Source organism: Cherax quadricarinatus, chromosome 59, assembly GCF_038502225.1.
Source record: "Cherax quadricarinatus isolate ZL_2023a chromosome 59, ASM3850222v1, whole genome shotgun sequence".
NCBI lineage: Eukaryota > Metazoa > Arthropoda > Malacostraca > Decapoda > Parastacidae > Cherax > Cherax quadricarinatus.
Window position 1 is genome coordinate 10043710 of NC_091350.1, and position 15664 is coordinate 10059373.

Here is a 15664-nt window from a genome sequence, read left to right on the forward strand (position 1 = left end):
CTGAGAAAGGTTTCATAAACTTGAGGGGACATTGCTGGTGAAATGTACAAATGGACAACAGTGATAAAAATAGAGACTCACCAATTAAAAGCTGATGTTATTTAATTACTAGAGAACTGGCAACAGTGGTTTGCATGTGGATAAATTTTGATCTATAAAGTATACGGGACAAATCTGATTTTGGCAATCGTGGAGTGAGAAACTGCCACATAGCTGAGAGGGTAAACCCACAAAACCAACAGGTGCATCACAGGTAGCGTCAATGAAAACTGTACTTGGGTAAACTCTGAAAAAACAGGTCAGACATACACGAATTGGAAGAGCCAGATCCTGCTTAGCTCGGATTAGTAGGCCACCTGGCCTAGGCTAGGCAGGGTCCTGCTCCTGCTATCCATCCTATTAAAGCTTCCTATATTATTACATTTATATGGAAGCATTAAGCCCCCAGTGGGCCATACATCACCTGGGAAATGAGAGGTGATCAGGTCCTAAGAGGGGCAGCTTCAATTCCTCAGATTTAAAACCCTTCATCAACACCGAAGCACCTCTTCCCAACAGTACAGGGTAAAGCTACTTTTTTCTATGCATTACAATGATACTACTCGAATGGTACCCTCGACTACATTTATTGACCAACTCAATGATTGAAGTATTCATGTGGAAGAGAGAATCAAGCAGAGAAATAAACATGATGCTCGGCACATCTAACCAAGAAAGAACTTGCAACAATGCGTTAAAGGTTGGATACATTCAGATATAGAAATGATATAGGAAATATCAGTCTAATACAGAGGGGTAAAGAAAGAGACTTTCATATTAGAGCCAGTGAAAAGAAAAGGGGATGAGATACAGCAGTTGAAGACACGTTCACATGTAGGCTGGGCTCAAAGTTTCGGAATAAAGGCAAGCAACAACATCCAGGCAGTTACCGCGACTTTACGTTCATAAAGAAATTAATAAGCTGCCTACAATTCACCAAGTTTCCACTGTCAAGGTCTATGTGATCACTGTGCAAAAAAGTACATAGGAGAAACTGGGAGAAGTTTGGTCACTAGCATAAACAAATACAGGGCCCTTCATATTCAGCTCCCTCTTTTCCGTGTTCCATATTTTTGTTGACTTTCAACTGAGCCACTGTTCATTATAATCAGTGCTTTTACTGCTTTTGCACAAGGATTGTGCAAGGGAAGGATGCCCAGCACCGTATTTTAAGGCAAGTATTGTATGTACTATGTATTTATTTCACAACTTTTTATGTCTAGCTGTATTGAGCACTTAATATATGATAAACATGTTATCAGGCATTTTAGATGCATTCAATGATAAAAAATGCTCTTTTCCACCCACTGGCAATATCTGCTTAACACATGGGGTCAGGAGCCTAAGAGCCATACAAACAGGGCCCTCCTGTATGTGTGCAACACAACAAGAGCAGTTTCCTAATCGTTTGTATATTTCGAGGGACCAAGGTCCCAGGACCAAAACTTTTGCAACAAAATGTTCTAGTATTTCTCACAAAGATCCCAAGTGTTGCACATCTCTGTCTTCAACTTTCTGCTATTATACCTTTGAGCTATTGATTCTTCTCTGACACACCAACTCCACAGAATCTTAGTAGAGAATATCTCCAACAGATGGCAGCTGGCCCAGGTGGTGCTGCAATAGCATTAAGAAATAGTTTTTTCAGGTATGGGGTTTTCAGTAAGTGAAATGAACACAAGCTGTTAGAAAACAACATGCAGTTTTAATTAGATGAACAAGCGCAAATCACCACCAGAGATTCCGTCACCAATTCGGCAGCTAAACCTCGTCAAAAACAGAGAGAAATCAAAGCCAGGTAAGGGCATACAAGCTAGGGAAAATGATGAAATAAATGATATGGGAGGAGAGAAATTGGACTAATAACTAGGACTCCAGAAGTATGTTATGAACATGTACTTAACTTGTTAAGCTAGTGCCTCAAGCCAAGGTCTTGAGGTACTGGCTTACCCATAAGGAGAACAGTTGAGCTTTAGTCCTCTGACTTTTACAAAAATAGGTTATAAGAGTACATGAATGGGAATGATTGAGGTGTCCTATGTTTCATCATGAATGGTTTATTTAATGTCTTCTTTAGGAATGAAAATGCCATTTGTGGTGAATTTTTTCACAAATAAAATATGCTAACAGGACACTTGTGTTATTTCATACTTGTCAGTATTTTAAACCATTAAGTGCCCTTTTTCTGCCTAGCAGGGGACAGAGTCTTATGATTAAGTGAAGCCAATATATAAAAGACAGACCAAGACCACCCAAGGAATAAGTCTATTCAACCAAACACAGGTGTCTGTCAGAGAAGCCTCTGTATGGCCAGAAAGTGCGAGTCACGGGCAGATATACACGCAAGCGCCACGCAAAAAGCATCATCCTTTGCCAACGTCGACAGAGCTTTAAAAATACAACTGTTAACCACATTTCTGAAGACATTCTTTTTCCACCTGCAGCATTCACCAGCAAACAACTACAGTGGCACACAAGATGTACTTAGGCTGAAAGAGCTCAGCACCACACAACTATGAAACAAAATGAGCCTTTGGGTTTTATGTGGTTGAAACCAAATGTCTGCACACATGCTTAAATTCACTCTTCTTAACCCCTCCCCCCCACACACACAATACTACATCTGCAACCATAAACAGGTGAACACAATAATTTTAATTACAAAATATTATTAAAGACTAATTCCACTCACCTACTACATCACTCCTGTCCCGCCTGACAAGATCTTCCCCAGTCTTGTTTGTTGATGGTTTGTCCCTGGGGGTCCGAGGAAACTCTCAGTAACCCATGATGCATGCCCACTTCAATGCTGGTGCTCCCAGTGGGCGGAATTGGGACTGGATGGCGCTGATGAAGTGGATTTTGAGGGAGGGTGAACCTGGTCACCACCAAAGTAGCACCCATTCTTTCTTCACGCCAGAAGATTGCTAGCTATCTGGATGATGGGGGTCTGCCCTATGTGGCACTGGGTGGTGAGCTGGCCCTATGTTGCACTGGGTGGTGGGCCAGCCCTGTGGCTCCAGTGATGACTATGAACAGTGGTACCACCATACCACTCACTTAGTGCTCTACCATTCTATTTAATTTACGAATTCACGTCCATTCATTCTTTCTAGCCGCTAATTCCGAGCCACTCCCATCATGTAGTGTAACGATAAATGCATAAACACGGATGGTCTTCATCACTGCTTTAATGAACCGTAAGAAACATTGCTTATGCACAAATCGACAAAACATTATTAACATAAGTAGCACCACCAGACCACTGTTATCTAGGTAACGTAGGTATGGGGGTTCGAATATTGTTTCATCTCGAACCCTCATTTACTGGTTCACCAATATGGTGAATCATTGATGTCTAGATGATTCCAAGAAGCAAACTCAGTCCAGGAATCTAATGTCACATCGTAAATATCTTTGGGTTTGTACTCCGGTGGCGTGGTCTTGGGTCTGAACGATACTATCACATAGTTCTTGCTATTGTTGTTGTCCCAGAACTCTCCTTGCTCACTCTTGAAGCAGATGCAGAATTCTACCTTGTCTGCTTGAGTAGAACCAGGCAAGGGCAAGCTGAATGTGAAGGTATCGTAGAGGTTGTAGGAAGCAACAGTGGCTGAGAGCGAGGGCACAAACTCCGCTTCTATTTCATCATGTGAAATCCAATTGTTTATCGTGTATCTCACAATGACACTCTTATGGAAGGACAGGTTTCGCACCTAGAAATACACAAAATGGCAAGCCATAAATAGTACATCAACCTGAGATTCTCTGGCACAAACTTGCATACAGACAATAAAACAGGCATAAACCAAATATTTTGGTCTAACACTGAGGCGAGACCTGTTTAGCAAGTCTCGATGTGAAGCCTAGATATGTTTTTATTTTCACCTTAAAAATTTACATTTAATGCACAGTTGGAGATACCATATCCAGGTATGTGCACACTGAAGTGCACTTATATTTTTGTGTCATGAAATACAACTGAGCAAGTATTGCAACATCAGTGTTACAATGAAATGATAATTAGCTTACCTTCACTGTTCCTTGTACTCTGTTTTCCATTTCCTTGATTACGACGTTTTCCAAGGTCACATTGTCTTTTTCTAATCGTGCCTTCATTCCCAGATAGTCTGAAGCTGGCTGAGCAAACGCTAGCTCCCACTGGTCACATACAGCTTCGGCCTTGGCACCTCCAGTCACCTGCAGAACACTACACTGTTTACCAAGATCACCTACTAGATAGGCATTAATAATCATACGAAAGTGCTAAGACCCATATTAGAAACTGTCGATATATCCTTTAATTCCAAAAATAGATTGAAATTAACTTTCAAGATAGTGTATTTGCACTAAGTGCATATAAAGTTAGCAATACATGTATAGCTTATTATCCTGGTACCTCAGATCAAAAGCATGGAAATTAAATTAAAGGGAATTCAGTTTTATCAATATGCAAGTGCGATGACAAAAACTGCTGCATCCTGTGTTGCTACAGTTGGGCCTCACTTTACAGCACTATCTTACAGCATTTCACTAATACAGTGGTTCAATTATACCCATTCTTCATTTATTCAGACTACCTACAATAAATATATTCACCACTCACTATAAGTTATGTATTAAAATATTTTAAGGTAGACAATGTGTGTACTATACATGTAATTTTTTAGGCCTAGCTCTACTGCTCACTTAATATATGATAGTGTAAACATGTTATCAGGGTTTTATATGCATTTGAAATTGAAAATAAGCTATATTTCACTTTACAGCAGTAGCCTGGAACCTAACCCACTGTATAAGTGGGGCCCTCCTGTATTATGATGTTAATTTTCCAAATTATTAAGCACTCCTCCCAGTCTTACCTGCTCAACGAAGTCCGCTGACCATTTTGGTGGACAGTCTGGACGTTCAGTGAGGACGCGGATCTCTTCTAGTGGATGACCTTGAGTGTCGGCAAACACAACCTTTTTCTTTAATCTCGTTGGGGAGATAGCACCCTCCTTTAAAAAGAAAGAACAAAATTTTATCGTGTTCTTTGATATAAAGAGTTTTACAAGTTTGAGTTTAATGAATAATACATTACTGATAAACAAAACATGTTTGTATTTACCTCTTGTTCCTCCTCCTGGCGAGCCACTAGACAGGATTTAATTGGCAGCAGCAAAGGCAAACTGGTTTTCCTTTTGGGGGGCGACCGTCTTTCACTAGACCTAAAGAAAAAAAAAGAACAAACTGCAATAGGCTAATTGACTTATGTTAGGCAGATCCTATTTGCACTCTACTAGATCTATAACACAACACACTTCTGTAGGTTACTGGCTATGGTTTTCTTTTATTTAATAAAACAGGATGCATCTGCAATGTGCTTTTATCATAATTTATGTGATACATGTAGTTACATTCGAGCCTAGACCAAGGCTGGGCTCCTGGAGCAGAAAGATTCTTGAAACTCAAAGGTAAACATGAAAGGTAGTGGGGACAGAGACAGCAGTTTTTCCTTATCATATTCCCTTAAAACAGAGACAGCAGTTTTTCCTTATCATATTCCCTTAAAACAGCAAAGGTTTCATAGTATTTAAATCTGTAAGCCTAAGCTGGGAGATTTCAATAGGACAATGAAGATGCCATCAAGAATACCATTAGAGGTTTATCAGCTATAAGACCTTCAAGGTCCAGTGTCGCTACTTTTTCAGTGTATTCTAGTCTAGATATTTAAACTTTTACCTTGTTGAGCTAATAATTTAGGAGAGACAGAACTCCAAAACCTATATTTAATTATTCCTAATTACTTTTCATTTGTTATTTAATTTGTTTTATGCTTAATGAAAAGGGAGAGTTGTGTAAACAAGACAAAACTGCAACGTTAGAAAACTTTGCATTTTTGTCGTATCTGCTCACTTGCCAACAACTTTCCTGGCAGATTTTTTTTTTTCCATTTTTGCAAAGCGACTAGAGTAACTCACCTAAAACTGCTTCTAGCGTTGAAACCATTCTTGTTGGTGGTGTTGTTACTGCTACTGTATGTGGTTGAGAACAGCTCGTTATCAAAATTACTCATGTAACCAGTATTATTGAGGGTGGAGCCACATGACTGGCTGTTGTTTCCCCAAAGGTTATGCAAGGGCGTGGCTTGAAATGGGTTGGACTGGACAGGTGTGGACTGCAAGGGAGCTGCCTGGAGGGGAGTCAGCCTGGGAAAGTCATGGATAAAGGGCTGGGTAGATAGGTAACCCGAGGTAAGCACAGGGGACGACCCGAGGAACATCTCCACTCCGTAATCGCTCGGCATCATCAACGTTGTCATCAGGCCCTGCAACGAAGAACCACACCGTGAGTGGAGGGGAAAATATAAAAATTAGTAGTCGGTACATTTAGTCATACACATGTAATACACAAATAACCCGCACATAGAAGAGAGGAGCTTATGACTTCGTAAATAGTCCAAGTCGGACTGAAATGTCATCGTAAGCTCCTCTCTCCCATGTGCGGGTTATTTGTGTATTGTTCCAGTCACGGTATTGTGCCTTTTTTTTATATACACATGTAACTTTTGTCGAGTTTTATATTTCACTCTCATGCTGCTTAGGCCTGTTTCCCATAGCTCTCGCTGGGGGTCCTGCTCCGAGGCGAGCCATTGTGAACTTGCCTCCCACTTAGTATAGTACCATACCTATCAGCAGTAAGACCTGCTTCTCTCACGACTCACGAAATCATAATGACACGATTGCAAGCAAACCATACCCCGGCCGGGATTGAACCTGCGGTTTGCAATCGTGTCATTACGATTTCGTGAGTCATGTTGACGGCAGTGAAGGGACTTGAACTAAAGTCCCTTCACTGCCGTCAACATGACTCACGAAATCGTAATGACACGATTGCAAACCGCAGGTTCAATCCCGGCCGGGGTATAGTTTGTTTGCAATCGTGTCATTATGATTTCGTGAGTCATGTTGACGGCAGTGAAGGGACTTGAACTAGAGTTCGTCACGGCCACACTAGCTGGAGATTCGTCTGTAAAAACTTGCATTTGTGGTCACAGTGGTGCCTGTGCTAACCTTCCTATGGTGTAGAAATATACCTAGTTGGACGAATCTTATTGTGGCTAGCTGGTCTAGTGGCTAATGCGACGGGCTGGAGTTTTGAGACTACGACCGCGGGCTCAATCCCGTCCGGGGTATGGTCTGCTTCTCTCACTTTCGTCAAGCCGAGCATACAACACACTGCCTGTACCTATTACCCGATAAAGCTAAGGCTTTCTTATGAAGAACTATTATTACCCCACCAGAAATAATATCGATATATTTGGTGTTCACAGAACAGCTGTGGAGAGAGAGAGGAACACTTACTCACATCTACACTTTATATGCTTCTTAATAGTTTTTAATACTGTAGTATTTCCTTTCCAACCCAAGAAGTTGCTCAGAGACCAGGCTATAGGGAAGATTATCCCCAGAACCACTGATCTGTATACCTATCAGACCATAGCAGATTTTAGATTAAAATGGCACAAGTCAAAGGAAAATATGGCACCCAACCAGTATCTATTGATTGTGGTATATAACCACATGCAGAACAGTTATCATAATTATTTTATCCTATTTCACACTCGTGCCATTTTACCTGTACCAATTTTATTATGCATCATACTAGACAGGTCATAGTCGCAGCCAATCATTCCCAACTCATGTTACTTATACAACTCATCCTTCTAACCAAAGTATTTGCTTCAATTATCCTATGAGCATCTTCATCAAGGTGCCTTGCAGCTCAATGGTAGAGCATTTCGACAAACAACCAAAAGAATTCGGGTTAGATTCTTGGGCTGGATGAGACGTGCCAGTTTCTATACACCTGCTACCCTTGTTTAACTAGTAATAAGTAGGTACTAAGGGGACAGTAGACTAGTGTAGGTGACATCCTAAGAAGTGGTGGTATACCTTAGAGTTGAGCTTTGTAAATGAGCCTATGAAGGATAGCTCTGAACCTATATAGCTTTGATATATCTGACGGATTCCGAGTTTTCCTACTCCCGTAGCCGGGCCCTGGGTCAGGCTTGATAAATAACATATGTAACATGGGTTGTATATGCATGTCTTATCAGCTTGTCGGTATTTTACAGCTACCATTAATGTAATACATAACTTTCCTGTGTTTGCAAAGATGTATCGTGAGTAAGACCCGTGTACAACAGTTTGGCAACTTTATTTTCAAAACTTTCGCTTACACAACTGACACGAGTCGAATACAGGTGATCGTAACGCTGAACAAGCAAAAGAAGGGTTATTTGTGTATCGTTCCCCCCTCAAGGAAGGTTCCTTGATGTTGGTGAGGGGCTCTTGATTTAGGGAATTGGATCTGTGCTCCAGTTCCCCGAATTAAGCCTGAATGCCTTCCACAACCCCCCCCCCCCCAGGCGCTGTATAATCCTCCGGGTTTAGCGCTTCCCCCTTGATTATAATAATAATAATGTGTATCGTTCCAGTCACGATATTGTGCCATTTTTTTTATTTAGAAGGGAAGAAGCAGTTTGGAGGTGATCAGTCCCCACAGTCCTTACCTGATGAGTAAGAGAGAAATCTTATCAATTTGTTAGTACTGTATACCATCTCCAAAACAAGGCTTTCCTGTCCTTTCTAAATCTGAATTTATGAAACTCTCATAGTAACGGACCTGAAACTCTGCTGCCAGGTAACTCCAGTCCTGACCCACTGGTAACACACTCCATTAATACAGACCCACGGCTGGCAGCACTATTTATAATTTCAGATAAGGTATCAACATGTAGATACCGCGTGAAAACTGAAGATAATCTTGCGACCGAATCTGTCTCATGTCCCACCATTATTGTACAAGAGAGTGGCCCATGTCCTCTCGCATACTATCTCATTGCTTTTTAACAAGTCACTAGAAGCTAGCACCTTCCCGAAACTACTCAAGACGGCAAGGGTTACACCAATACATAAAGGTGGTGACCCTACAGATTTAAACAACTATAGGCCAATATCAAACTTACCATTGCTATCCAAAATCTTTGAGAAACACGTGCACAGGACACTATATTCATTTATAACGTCACAAAACATACTCAACCCCTGCCAATTTGGATTCAGGAAAAATAAAAGCACTAACGATGCAATTATAAAAATGCTAGATCTGCTTTACACAGCATTGGAAAATAAGGAATATCCACTAGGAATTTTTATTGACCTAAGAAAAGTTTTTGACACAGTAGACCACGGCATCCTACTCCACAAACTTGACCATTATGGTATAAGAGGCCATGCGCTTGCATATTTCAAATCTTACCTTACTAATAGGTATCAGTATGTCACCATTAAAGACACAGCATCAACAACACAGCCACTTGATACTGGAGTTCCGCAGGGAAGTGCCCTTAGTCCCCTGCTCTTCCTCATATACATCAATGATCTTCCAAACGTATCTCGACACCTGAACCCCATTCTCTTTGCTGACGACACGACTTATGTCATCTCTCACCCTTATCTTGCAACCCTCAACACCATTGTTAATGAGGAGCTGATCAAAATATAGACTTGGATGACAGCCAATAAACTTACGCTTAACGTTGACAAAACCTACTACATTATGTTTGGTAGCAGAGCAGGAGATGCGCAAATTAACATTAAGATCGACAACACTCTACCAGGCATATTGAGGGCAAATTCCTAGGCCTATACCTCGACAACAACCTGAACTTCAGCACCCATATCCAACACATAACCAAAAAAGTATCCAAAACGGTTGGGATCCTCTCCAAGATACGATACTACGTGCCGCAAACTGCCCTTCTCACACTATACCATTCACTTATATATCCATACCTCACCTATGCTATCTGTGCTTGGGGTTCAACTGCAGCAACACACCTAAAGCCAATAATAACCCAACAAAAAGCCGCAGTAAGCCAATAATAACCCAACAAAAAGCCGCAGTAAGAATAATCACTAAATCCCATCCCTGGCAACACCCCCCCCCCACTCTTCATAGATCTAAACTTACTCCCTGTTCAGTACATCCACACTTACTACTGTGCAATCTACATCTACAGGACCTTAAATTCCAATATTAACCTTGACCTAAAACGCTTTCTTGATAGTTGTGACAGAACTCACAGGCACAACACCAGACACAAACATCTCTATGACATTCCCAGTGTCCAACTAAACCTTTACAAAAATTCAATGTATGTCAAAGGCCCTAAAATTTGGAACACCCTACCTGAAAATTCCAAAACTGCAGACACATTCATCACCTTCAAAACTACCATCAGAAAACATCTTATCTCCCTGATACACCCTGTCAACTAATAATACGAATACCACCTGGTGGTTCACACTTACACTCACTCACCCATTTGACCATAAACAGAAATATCAATCTCAATCTCAAAATAATGAATCTTAACTAGTCATAAGTTGGCCTGTGATACTCCAATACTGAAACTATGTATAGTGCCAAAACAAAAGCATTCACATTGCTAAACTCACAACTAGTATTTAGTCACTTAGCCATAATACCAACTTATCTCATAATTTTGTAACATTTTAAACCTAAGATTTAATATAAATCTGCCCGAAATGCCTAGCCATGCTAGGCGTTCTAGTGGTACACTCTGTAATTATTATTTTACTACATGTAAACCACACAATAACCAAATTCTGTCAACTCAGCATTGTAATACTTATGGAGAATAAAGTTTGATGAAACTTATCTTTAGAAACAAGTCCCCTTATGGAGGCTAAAGAGCTCTTGATCCCGGGAAAACGGAACTATGCCTTCCCTTCCACAGACGATACCTATTTAGAACAAAGCCACCCAAAGTTGTAGCTTCAATGTCTTCGATTGTTCCACCCTTTTACAACTAATACTGCACCTGTACTTTATATATTTTCTAAAAGTGGATTTGGCCAACTTGGTTAGTGTTAGCACCTTTACTTACATCGTCTTCGTTTAAACTTGTCCTCTATTTGTATGTTTCTATTATATCTCTCCTCATACTACATCTCTGGAGAATAGGTTTACAGAGCTCTATCATCGTATGTACAATTCCTTATACAGTGGATTAATTATATAATCCTTCTCTGCATGTTCTCCAATTCCTCAGAAGATGTGTGACAGTTGCAAGTAGGGATATCCAGTGGATATAAAAGTATTAATTAATAAACGAAGACGTGACAGCAAAGTGCCCACACTCATAATTACTGTCTGGTATCAACCTAGCAATCTGAGAACCTTTCACATCTTTCTACCCTCTCAGAAACCACGGATGACAGCGTCTTGTCTGCCTTTCCCCTGTAACAATGAACATGTACAAAGCGAGGAAATTAAGCTCTGGTAATCCCCTTCTTGTTAAGACAGCTGAGGAGGCTACAAGAGCAGTACAGCCGACATGTTAAGTAAGTTGTAAACAAAACATATGAACAAGCCTACTAGCTGAAGAATTACACACATGCACACCATCAGTGGCCTTATCAATACAAATTCAAGGGCATAACTGCAAGACAGTAGAACTATATACAAAAGATGAGGTAATCAGTCCCTCAGGGAACCACAGCTGGGCATGTTTTCTTTCACCCACTGTCCCTGTTCACCTAGCATTAAGTAGGTACCTGGGTGTTAGTCGACTGGCATGGGTCGCATCCTGGGGGAACATTAAAGGACCACAATAGAAATAAGACAGTCTTCAACGACGTACTGACTCTTGGGTTATCCTGAATGGCTAACCTTCAGGGTTAAAAATCCCAACAAATGCTATCTTATCGTATTCACATCGCTACTACTTAACCATTTCTAATTTTAATTTAAAATTTGATAGCAATTTTCAACATTTACAAGGGGATGGGGATAAAATGGATGCGTAGAAATTAACCCAGGCTAACCTTACAGACAAAAACATAACTTATTCCCATACCGGACCAGAGAATTTTTTTAACACAAGAACATAAGGAGCACTGCAGCAGATCTTCTGGCCCAAGCCAATCAGGTCGAAGTCGCATCCACTTAAGGAAGAAGCACAGAGGGGAATGGCATTACCATAATATGGTTAGTGGTCAGTTAACTAAGTTCTGGTCAAGAGTTGTGTTAGAACAAGAAGATACAAACACTAGATTATTTTTCTTCTTTTTTCTGGGGGGGGGGGGGGCGGGGCGGGAAACTTTCGATCCTGGAAAATGATCACTTCGAATATACGGAGAGGAAAAGAAATGAGAAGCCACTGCCTGGAGAAACGTTTCCACAATGATACCCAAGTTTTGCACATGTGTCTTATTAATCAGCGGTACAGGTGTGCAGGAATGCACCACCGTGGTACAGGTGTGCAGGAATGCACCACCGAGGTACAGGTGTGCAGGAATGCACCACCGTGGTACAGGTGTGCAGGAATGCACCACCGTGGTACAGGTGTGCAGGAATGCACCATCGTGGTACAGGTGTGCAGGAATGCACCACCGTGGTACAGGTGTGCAGGAATGCACCACCGTGGTACAGGTGTGCAGGAATGCACCACCGTGGTACAGGTGTGCAGGAATGCACCACCGTGGTACAGGTGTGCAGGAATGCACCACCGTGGTACAGGTGTGCAGGAATGCACCACCGTGGTACAGGTGTGCAGGAATGCACCACCGTGGTACAGGTGTGCAGGAATGCACCACCGTGGTACAGGTGTGCAGGAATGCACCACCGTGGTACAGGTGTGCAGGAATGCACCACCGTGGTACAGGTGTGCAGGAATGCGCCACCGTGGTACAGGTGTGCAGGAATGCGCCACCGTGGTACAGGTGTGCAGGAATGCGCCACCGTGGTACAGGTGTGCAGGAATGCGCCACCGTGGTACAGGTGTGCAGGAATGCGCCACCGTGGTACAGGTGTGCAGGAATGCGCCACCGTGGTACAGGTGTGCAGGAATGCGCCACCGTGGTACAGGTGTGCAGGAATGCACCATCGTGGTACAGGTGTGCAGGAATGCACCATCGTGGTACAGGTGTGCAGGAATGCACCATCGTGGTACAGGTGCGCAGGAATGCACCATCGTGGTACAGGTGCGCAGGAATGCACCATCGTGGTACAGGTGCGCAGGAATGCACCATCGTGGTACAGGTGCGCAGGAATGCACCATCGTGGTACAGGTGTGCAGGAATGCACCATCGTGGTACAGGTGTGCAGGAATGCAGTATAGTGGTACAAACTTGGGAATGCTAGTGACACAGTACTGTTTACACAAGTTATCTTTCAAGATAGGAGACACTCGCAGTAGTATCGTATTATATAAACGGTATACTATGCCATCAAGTTGATGAGAATGACAGGCTACACTACGTATCCTTCCTGACGATACGAGTTGAATTATCCATATAGTCGCTGGAGACGCACAACGATCCATAAGAACATAAAAAGGAGCACTGTGGCAGGCCTACTGGCCCATGCGAGGACGGGACAGTCAACTTGGTTGTGAAACAAACACACACACACACACACACCTGGAGCCACATGGGGGTCCCGAAACATGGAGAGCCAGGATGTTGGACGTGGTGCTGGAAAACCTCATGCACCAACATGTTAAGGACACTACCAGAGTGAGAGGGGAGGATGAACCAGCAAGATTGGACCTTGTGTTCACCCTGGGCAGCTCAGACATTGAGGACATCAAGTATGAGAGTCCCCTAGGAGCTAGCGACCACGTGGTTCTGTGCTTTGAATACATAGTAGAGCTGCAAGTGGAGAGAATAACAGGAGTAGAATGGGAAAAGCCTGACTATAAAAGAGGGGACTACATAGGGTTGAAGAACTTCCTGCGGGAGGTCCAGTGGGACAGAGAACTGGCAGGAAAGCCAGTAAATGAAATGATGGAATATGTAGCAACAAAATTCAAGGAGGCAGTGGAAAGGTTCATTCCCAAGGGCAACAGTAACAGCGGGAAGACCAGAACGAGCCCCTGGTTTACCCGACGGTGTAAGGAGGCAAAAACAAAGTGCAATAGAGAATGGAAAAAGTACAGAAGGCAGAGAACACACGAAAATAGGGAGATCAGTCGCAGAGCCAGGAATGAGTACGCACAGGTAAGGAGGGAGGCCCAGCGACAGTATGAAAATGACATAGCATCGAGAATCAAGACTGACCCGAAACTGTTGTATAGCCACATCAGGAGGAAGACAACAGTCAAAGACCAGGTGATCAGATTAAGGACAGAAGGTGGAGAACTCACAAGAAATGATCAGGAGGTATGTGAGGAGCTGAACAGGAGATTTAAGGAAGTTTTTACAGTAGAGACAGGAAGGGCTGTGGGAAGACAGCACAGAAGGGAACATCAAGAGGGAATATACCAACAAGTGTTGAATGACATACGAACAACTGAGGAGGAGGTGAAGAAGCTCTTAAGTGACCTTGACACCTCAAAGGCGATGGGACCGGACAACATCTCCCCATGGGTCCTTAGAGAAGGAGCAGAGATGCTGTGTGTGCCTCTAACCACAATCTTCAACACATCCCTTGAAACTGGGCAACTACCTGAGAAATGGAAGACAGCTAATGTAGTCCCCATATTTAAGAAAGGAAACAGAAACGAGGCACTAAACTACAGACCTGTGTCTCTGACATGTATTGTGTGCAAAGTCATGGAGAAGATTATCAGGAGGAGAGTGGTCGAACACCTGGAAAGGAACAAGATTATAAATGAAAACCAGCATGGGTTCATGGAAGGCAAATCTTGTATCACAAACCTCCTGGAGTCTTATGACAAGGTAACAGAAGTAAGACACGAGAGAGAGGGGTGGGTAGATTGCGTTTTCCTAGACTGCAGGAAGACCTTTGACACAGTTCCCCACAAGAGATTAGTGCAGAAGCTGGAGGATCAGGCACACGTAAAAGGAAGGGCACTGCAATGGATAAGGGAATACCTGACAAGGAGGCAGCAACGAGTCATGGTACGTGAAGAGGTATCACAGTGGGCGCCTGTTACGAGCGGGGTCCCACAGGGGTCAGTTCTAGGACCAGTGCTATTTTTGATATGTGAACGACATGATGGAAGGAATAGACTCTGAAGTGTCCCTGTTCGCAGATGACGTGAAGTTGATGAGAAGAATTAAATCGGACGAGGATGAGGCAGGACTGCAAAGAGACCTGGAGAGGCTGGACATGTGGTCCAGTAACTGGCTTCTCGAATTCAATCCAGCCAAATGCAAAGTCATGAAGATTGGGGAGGGGCAAAGAAGACCGCAGACAGAGTATAGGCTAGGTGGACAAAGACTACAGACCTCACTCAGGGAGAAAGACCTTGGGGTGACCATAACACCGAGCACATCACCGGAGGCACACATCAACCAAATAACTGCTGCAGCATACGGGCGCCTGGCAAACCTGAGAATAGCGTTCCGATACCTTAATAAGGAATCGTTCAAGACACTGTACACTGTGTATGTTAGGCCCATACTGGAGTATGCAGCACCAGTCTGGAACCCACACCTGGTCAAGCACGTCAAGAAGTTAGAGAAAGTACAAAGGTTTGCAACAAGGCTAGTCCCAGAGCTCAAAGGAATGTCGTACGAGGAAAGGTTAAGGGAAATCGGACTGACGACACTGGAGGACAGAAGGGTCAGGGGAGACATGATAA

The 15664-nt window shown here is 42.8% G+C and overlaps 1 protein-coding gene across 3 annotated transcripts in view; it reads right to left on the reverse strand.

Moving 5' to 3' along the window:
• Gbs-70E (Glycogen binding subunit 70E) overlaps nucleotides 1–15664 on the reverse strand; it is a 171054-nt gene that overhangs the window by 12493 nt on the left and 142897 nt on the right. The window contains exons 1-6 of one of the 3 annotated variants that reach the window (XM_070097712.1): nucleotides 14638–14667; nucleotides 6003–6349; nucleotides 5150–5249; nucleotides 4902–5039; nucleotides 4072–4239; nucleotides 2732–3755 (exon numbers count right to left, since the gene is read on the reverse strand). In XM_070097712.1, coding sequence (XP_069953813.1) covers nucleotides 3372–3755; nucleotides 4072–4239; nucleotides 4902–5039; nucleotides 5150–5249; nucleotides 6003–6349; nucleotides 14638–14652 — 1152 coding nt within the window. In that variant the 5' untranslated portion in view covers nucleotides 14653–14667 and the 3' untranslated portion in view covers nucleotides 2732–3371. Of the gene's footprint in view, nucleotides 1–2731; nucleotides 3756–4071; nucleotides 4240–4901; nucleotides 5040–5149; nucleotides 5250–6002; nucleotides 6350–14400; nucleotides 14497–14637; nucleotides 14668–15664 lie in introns of those variants that run through there. The other 2 variants (XM_070097711.1, XM_070097713.1) reach the window with 2 other exon arrangements.